The sequence below is a fragment of the Erinaceus europaeus genome, chromosome 12 (assembly GCF_950295315.1).
Source record: "Erinaceus europaeus chromosome 12, mEriEur2.1, whole genome shotgun sequence".
In the NCBI taxonomy this organism is placed as follows: domain Eukaryota; kingdom Metazoa; phylum Chordata; class Mammalia; order Eulipotyphla; family Erinaceidae; genus Erinaceus; species Erinaceus europaeus.
In genome coordinates this window covers 81465348-81473497 of record NC_080173.1, presented here as the reverse complement: position 1 = coordinate 81473497, position 8150 = coordinate 81465348, and the positions used below count along the sequence as shown (strand labels likewise).

General features: G+C 43.4%; 1 protein-coding gene across 1 annotated transcript; it reads left to right on the top strand.

The window, feature by feature from the left end:
- The first annotated feature begins 778 nt into the window (after nucleotides 1–778).
- On the top strand, nucleotides 779–1738 carry LOC132541746 (olfactory receptor 3A10-like). Its single transcript, XM_060202456.1, has one exon. It carries the CDS (start codon nucleotides 791–793, stop codon nucleotides 1736–1738), a length of 948 nt encoding a protein of 315 aa, XP_060058439.1. The 5' UTR covers nucleotides 779–790.
- The last annotated feature ends 6412 nt before the right edge of the window (nucleotides 1739–8150 follow it).

Below are 8150 nucleotides of genomic sequence, written 5' to 3'. Positions count from 1 at the left end.
TTGTATACTCCATGTTTAGTTTCTGTGTACTTCTGTATGTTGGGTTTTTTTTTTTTTTTTTTGCTCATTCTCTCTCATTCTCTTTTTAATGTCATGAGATCCTGTCCTCTTGCCGGTCACCATGTTGCTACTCTTGTCTACTGTGTTTTCTACAACCTCATACATTCTGAGCTAGTCAGGGACAACTCTTTAATCACTATACCATAATATAACCTGAACAGTTGTTGATAATACTGAAACACAGGGCTGGGTGGTGGCACACCTGGCTGAGCATACATGTTATAATGTGCACGGACCCACGTTCAAGCCCTGGCCCCCACCTGCAGGGGAAAATTTCACAAGTGGTGAAATAGTGCTGCAGGTCTCTCTCTGTCTTTCTCTCTCTCTCTCTTTCTCTCTCTCTCTGTCTCTCCCTCTATATCTACCCTTCCCTCTCCATTTCTGTCTCTATCTAATAAGTAACAGGCAAAATTAAATTTTAAAGAAGACTGAAACACTTCTATAGCATATCAGTAATACATATCATGTCCTGGGTCGTCAGAGTAGTTCCTTCTGCCCCAACCCCCTCCTTGGAATCCTTGGATCTCTATCTAGACCAGTAATTAAAGGGACACTATCTGGCACAGTACAGGCCTCCTACCTGTTCAAGCTCTAATATCCACGCCTATCAGTGGTTCCAGGCTTTACAACTCCAGCATCCAGCAGCCATAAATGAAGTTCCTATTAAATGCCACATTCTCTATCTTGGCAGATGTGAGTCTTCTCACACCACAGCCTTCAGCAGTTGCCTATGGATCCAGGTACCTGGGGGAACAAGACAGCCGTCACTGAGTTCATTCTTCTTGGCTTAACAGAGAACACAAGACTGCACTACATTCTTTTTGTTGTCTTCCTCTTTGCATATGTAGTCACAGTCGGAGGCAACCTGAGCATCCTGGCAGCCATCTTTGTGGAACCCAAGCTCCACATTCCTATGTATTACTTCCTGGGGAACCTGTCTCTATTGGACATAGGATGCATCACTGTCACTGTCCCTTCAATGTTGGCTTGCCTCCTGGCACACCAGTGCAGGGTTCCATGTGCTGCTTGCATTTCACAGCTCTTCTTTTTCCACCTGCTGGCTGGTGTGGACTGTCACCTCTTGACGGCCATGGCCTATGATAGATACCTGGCCATCTGCGAGCCCCTCACCTACAGCACCCGCATGAGTCGTGAAGTCCAGGGTGTGTTGGTGGGCATTTGTTGCACCATCTCCTTCGTCAATGCTCTGACTCACACAGTGGCAGTGTCCATGCTCAGCTTCTGTGGCCCCAATGTGGTCAACCACTTCTACTGTGATCTCCCACCCCTTTTCCAGCTTTCCTGCTCCAGCATTTACCTCAATGGGCAGCTGTTGTTTGTGGGGGCCACCTTCATGGGGGTGATCCCCATGATCCTTATCTCAGTGTCCTATGCGCATGTGGCAGCTGCAGTGCTAAGGATCCGCTCAGCTGAGGGCAGGAAGAAGGCCTTCTCCACCTGTGGCTTCCACCTCACTGTGGTCTGTATCTTTTATGGAACTGGCTTCTTCAGTTATATGCACCTGGGCTCAGTCTCAGCCTCAGACAAGGACAAAGGAATTGGAATCCTTAATACCATCCTCTGCCCCATGCTGAACCCAGTCATCTACAGCCTCCGGAACCCCGATGTTCAGGGTGCCCTGAGGAGGGTGCTCACAGGGAAGAGACCCCAGGAGTGAGAAGCAGGAATATCGTGAGAGCCTTCCCTCATAGAACAATGCTCCCCCTTCACCCCCACCCTCAACCCACACATACTTTCTGAAGCTGAAGACCTGCACGTGGGCAGGGGGAATTTTCTGGACTGGGTTGACTGATGGGAGGAAAGTGGGTAGCCAGTGTGGGCCAGCATACAATTTGGTTTGCTGTGGATTGAGAAGAAAAGCTTCTAATGTTCAGGGACAAAAGTATTTATATTGCTGACAGAAGATATACTGAAGACAGAAGGAGGGGGGGATGCAGTAGATCAGAAAATGGGACACAAATTGACTTTTAAATTATTTTAGGACTAAAGTCTGTTCTACTAAAATATTTTCAATGTTAATTAAATCTAGTTCTTTTCCTCCCCATTTAAATATATTTTTATTTACTATTGGGTACAAACAAAACAAAATTGAAAAGGGAAGGGGAGATAGGGAGAGAGACAGAAGGACACCTCCAGCCGTGCTTCACCAGTTGTGAAGCTTTCCCCCAGGGGCTTGAACACTTGCGCACTCTAATGTGTGTGCTTAACCCGGTGCACCACTGCCTGCCCCCTTATCCCCATTTTTAAAGATATAGTTTATACTACTATATCGCATCTTGATTTTTCTCTTTACATTTTATTTTATTTATAAAGAGGAAGCACTGACAAAACCATAGGATAAGAGTAGAACAACGCCACAGAAATCCCACCACCTAAACTCCGTATCCCATCCCCTCCTTTGATAGATTTTCTATTCTTTAACCTTCTGGGAGTATGGACCCAGGGTCATTGTGGGATGCAGAAGGTGGAAGGTCTGGCTTCTTTTATTTTTTTTCTTTTTTCTTTTTTATTTAAGAAAGGATTAATTAACAAAACCATAGGGTAGGAGGGGTACAACTCCACACAATTCCCACCACCCAATCTCCATATCCCACCCCCTCCCCTGATAGCTTTCCCATTCTCTAGCCCTCTGGGAGCATGGACCCAGGGTCATTGTGGGTTGCAGAAGGCAGAAGGTCTGGCTTCTTTAATTGCTTCCCCGCTGAACATGGGCATTGACTGGTCAGTCCATACTCCCAGTCTGCCTCTCTCTTTCCCTAGTAGGGTGTGTCTCTGGGGAAGCGGAGCTCCAGGACACATTGGTGGGGTCTTCAGTCCAGGGAAGCGAGGCTGGCATCCTGATGACATCTGGAACCTGGTGACTGAAAAGAGAGTTAACATACGAAGCCAAACAAATTGTTGAACAATCATGGACCTAAAGGCTGGAATAGTGTAGATGAAGTGTTGGGGGGGTACTCACTGCAGACTCTTGTGTACTTCTGCTTTCAGGTATATATTTTTCCCTGGTTTATAGGCACGTGTGAACATATGCTCTATCTCAGGTGACATGGTTTATATCTAGGTTTTGGGACTTTGTTAGGAAGTGAACCACCTGAGATAGAATTAGAGTATACTATGAAAGGAAAGGTCTCACCCAAGTAATGAAGCTGAAGGGTTGTCATTCCACACCTGAAGTCTCTGGACACAGGCTGAAGTGAAGGATGTTGGGGTGGCACTCGTTGCATTGATTAGGTTGCGATCCGTGGATGAAATATTATTTGGTATGAATTGAGAGAAGCATGTAGGAAAGTGGGCCCCCACCCTAAGTTTCCAGGACTGGGGAAAATATAGGCTCTGCAGTGGAAATGTGAGTTTCCTGCTGTCTTTGGGTTCAAGAAGACAATGGATAGTTATTGTTATCATCTCATATTTGGTAATTGGGTTAACTTTGAAAAGTTCCTTTGTTAGCAAACCCATCCTCTTCTTGGTTGTAGCCTTACACTACACAAACTTTCCAAGCATTAAGTCATTTATCTATAAAATTGACTTCTTTGGGGCCTCTTTATGTTCACCAACTACATGATAAATACTCAGAACTACATGTGATGCCAAAACACAGGGTAAACAAGGCACTTTGAACAATTAACTGGGCAGGCAATTAAGTCAAGAATAAGCTATAAACCCAGAAACATTTCAGGCACAGTAAGTCTCTGATGGGTAAAAGCCAGCTCTTAGGCTTAGCAGCTGGAGAGATTGGGGGTGGGGCAGCAGTAAGTCAGGCAGAGATCTAAAGGCCTGAGAGGTAATAATGACTGACATAGAAAGCAATGAGATTGGAAAATAATCTTGGAACACTAGTCAGAAAATATTTGACCTTGTCTCCAAGTTTGTGAGTTATAGGGAGACAATGAAATCAGGGGTCTTAAAGGCTCCAGATCTTTATTTGATTTTTACAGGAATCTATCTAGCCAGGGTATAAGGAAAAGTACATGCAAAGCAAGTGTCTTTTGTGTGCTAGGCAGCAAATGAGAAGGCTATACTCCCCTTGGCATTAGGTCAGCTATGGTCAAGTGAAGACAGTGCTGAGCTGAGAAGTCAGGAGACGTGCCTTCTCACCTAACAATGAAACTTGCTTATTGTGTGACACTGGGCAGGTCAGTTCCTCCCTATGGGCCCAAATTTCTCACCTATGAAATGGTAGTCATAACATGCATTTCAAATGGTTTTCAAAGATGGAATGAAATGATAGGCTGAATTACTGAAGGAATAGGTACAGTGTTAGGGGTCAGGTGATGGGTGACATGCCAGGTTGAGCACACACATCACCATGCACAAGATGCCAGACTCAAATCCCCACTTCCCACGTGAAGAGGGGAAGCTTCACAAGTGGTGAAGCAGTGATGCAGGTGTCTACCTCCTCTCCTTTCTCAATTTCTTTCTTTTCCTATCAGGTAAACAGAAGAAGAAGAAAAAAAAAAGTGGTGGATTCACAGGCATCAAAATTCAATGATAACACTGGTGGCAAATAAAATATATAAATAAGTAATAAAGTGTTATGAGGAAATTGTAGAAACACACATTGGGTTTTAAGTAGAAGATGTCATATTCCACTCCCCACCACCCCGCCCTGAGTCCCAGCCTTCCCAACCTGTGTTAAGCCATCTGTACAGCACTGGTTTGCACTTCCTTTGAATAAACTATTGAAGGACTCAGACCTCTGATAACTCATGAACACTGGAAGGGGAGTGATTAAGCCAAGAGGGTCCCAAAACAATTCAGTGTCTTTTGATCTGTTTAAGTAGAGGCAAGTAATTGATCAACTTTGCTGACTTCCCTAGCTTGGGCAGGTCCCCAGAAGGCACAGCCACCAAGCAACTGTTCTAACCAAGGTTCCCAAAGAGACAACCAGAGCCAAGATATCAGAAACAAGTCTTCAAAAGCTCCACAAACAAAATCCTCTAATTAGCTCCCAAATGAGAGTTGAAGAGAATGCGGCTAGGGGGAGTTGGGGTTTGCTGATTGTCTTCTGTGTCTCTGCTAATAAGGCTTAAGGGACGAGATATTCAGAAAAGATTTACTTTCTTCTTGGGTCCTTTAGTCAAAGAGAAAGTAGACCTTTGAGAGTAGAGAGGAGGCCAATTAGAGGTGCCTTCAATAGCAGTGTTAGCAAGACTCATTAGCAAACATTTGTGAGTCTGAGTGGAGGGAAGTTTAGTTCAAGAAACAAACTGCCTGTTTCAGTGTCTCAGCCTTCCTGCAGACACTGGCCTCTCATTTCTTCACTTTTTGTTAGATTCTTGACATTTGTGTTTTTCACTGCCCTTTACTCTCCAACTCTCCCAGCCCACCTCCCATCACTTCCTGGTTTTTCCAATCCTAAGTCAAAGAAATGCACCTGATTTCTTGTTTCTAACAGCTCTGCCTTCTTATAATTGCATCATGCTTTCTTCAGTCAACCTCCTACCTGACTCTTTAGGTTGCTTCCAGGTTTTCACTACTAAAAGCAAGACTCTTAAAATGTGTTTGCATAACTATTTCCTTGAATGGACCATAGGCAGAGAAATGTTTTCAATGTTTTTATGAAGATTAATAAATTATTTGGTTAGGCTTATTCTTAGATATTTTATTGTTTTTATTGCTATAGTAAAAGGAATTGATTTCTGGATTTCAACTTCTTCTAACTTAGTGTTTGCATAGAGGAATGGCACTGACTTTTGAATGTTAATTTTGTAGCCTGACACCTTACTGTATTGCCTGATGATTTCCAAGCTTCTTTCTGGATTCCTTAGGTTTTTCTTTGTATACTATCATGTCATCAGCAAATTGGGAGAGTTTGACTTCTTCTCTTCCAATCTATATGCCTTTAACTCCTTGCTCCTGCCTGATTGTTATGGCAAGAACTTTTTTTTTTATTTAAGAAAGGATTAATTAATGAAACCATAGGATAGGAGGGATACAACTCCACACATTTCCCACCACCTAATCTCCATATCCCACCCCCTCCCCTGATAGCTTTCCCACTCTCTATCCCTGTGGGAGCATGGACCCAGGGTCATTGTGGGTTGTAGAAGGTGGAAGGTCTGGCTTCTGTAATTGTCACAGACATGAGAGTCTCTTTAAATAAACATTATATTGTCTGCCCCTACCCTTTGTTCTTAAATTTCTTCCAAAACTGCTTTTGGTTTTATGCTCCATTTTTCTCTTGACTTTATTGACATATATAGGATATTTTTCATATGCATATAGGCACATACTTAATACATAGATCTTGATTACTGTGACCATCTCACTACAGTCAAAGCGGTAACCAGTATACATCACCCTAAGGATTTCTTTGTGGTCTTGTATTTTTTCTTTTGATATGTATTAGATCTACTTCCTGAGAGTGACTGAGCTGTTCTATACTCCCCAAAACAGTGGCAAATGTTGCTTTTTATACTACAGATACAACCTGTGTCATATACAACCTGTGTCATCTAGGATGTGCACTTGTTTTTCAAAAAATGATTTTAATTTATTTGTTGCATAAAACTGATCAGGAGTTTTTAGATACATTGCACTTTGTCAGAAACTTTTCCAGTTCACCGAATATTCAAATTTTTTATGACATTACAATTCCCTTTTATTGTTTATGTACTTTTAGTTTTTTTCTTTTTTATTTAAGAAAGGATTAATTAACAAAACCATAGGGTAGGAGGGGTACAATTCCACACAATTCCCACCACCCAATCTCCATATCCCACCCCGGCCCCTGATAGCTTTCCCACTCTCTATCCCTGTGGGAGCATGGACCCAGGGTCATTGTGGGTTGTAGAAGGTGGAAGGTCTGGCTTCTGTAATTGCTTCCCCACTGAACATGGGCATTGACTAGTCAGTCCATAATCCCAGTCTGCCTCTCTCTTTCCCCAGTAGGGTGGGTCTCTGGGGAAGTGGAGCTCCAGGACACATTGGTGGGGTCTTCAGTCCAGGGAAGCCTGGCTGGCATCGTGATGACATCTGGAACCTGGTGACTGAAAAGAGAGCTAACATACAAAGCCAAACAAATTGTTGAGCAATCATGGACCCAAAGCTTGGAATAGTGGAGAGGAAGTGTTAGGGGGGTACTCACTGCAAACTCTAGTGTACTTCTGCTTTCAGGTATATATTTTGCAGTAGTTTATAGATACGTGTGAACATATGCTCTCTCTCACAGAAACTGGTGTATATCTGGGTTTTGGGACTTTGTTAGAAAGTGAGCCACCTGAGATGGAATTAGAGTATACTATGAAAGGAAAGGTCTCACCCGAGTAATGAAGCTGAAGGGTTATCATTCCACACGTGAAGTCTCTGGACAGAGTCTGATGTGAAGCATGTTGAGGTGGCAATCGTTGCGTTGATTAGGTTGTGATCGGCAGATGCAATATTATTTGATATGGATTGGGAGAGGCATACGGGAAAGTGGGCCCTATCCAAGGGTTCCAGGACTGGGGGAAGTAGAGGCTCTATAGTGGAGATGTGAGGTTCCTGCTGTAATTTGGCAGGTCCTGCTTTAGTTTCCCTTTCTGATCTTCTTCCTCAACTTCTGTTGATGAGTGGGATCATCCCATACTCATCTTTATCTTTCTGACTTAGCTCACTTAACATAATTTCTTCTAGCTCTGTCCAAGATGGGTCAGAGAAGGTGGGTTCATTGTTCTTGATAGCTGCCTAGTATTCCATTGTGTATATATACCACAGCTTTCTCAGCCACTCATCTGTTGTTGGGCACCTGGGTTGCTTCCAGGTTTTAGCTATTATGAATTGTGCTGCTATGAACATAAGAGTACACACCTCTTTTTGGTTGGGTGTTATGGAGTCCTTGGGGTATAACCCCAGGAGAGGAATTACTGGAGCATATGGAAGGTCCATGTCTAGCCTTCTGAGAGTTTTCCAGACTGCTCTCTACAGAGGCTGGACCAATTTACATTCCCACCAGCAATGTAAAAGGGTTCCTCTGTCCCCACAACCTCTCCAGCATTTGTTTTTCCTGTCCTTTTTGATGTATGCCATTCTTACAGGAGTGAGGTGGTATCTTAGTGTTGTCTTAATTTGCATTTCTCTGACAATCAGTG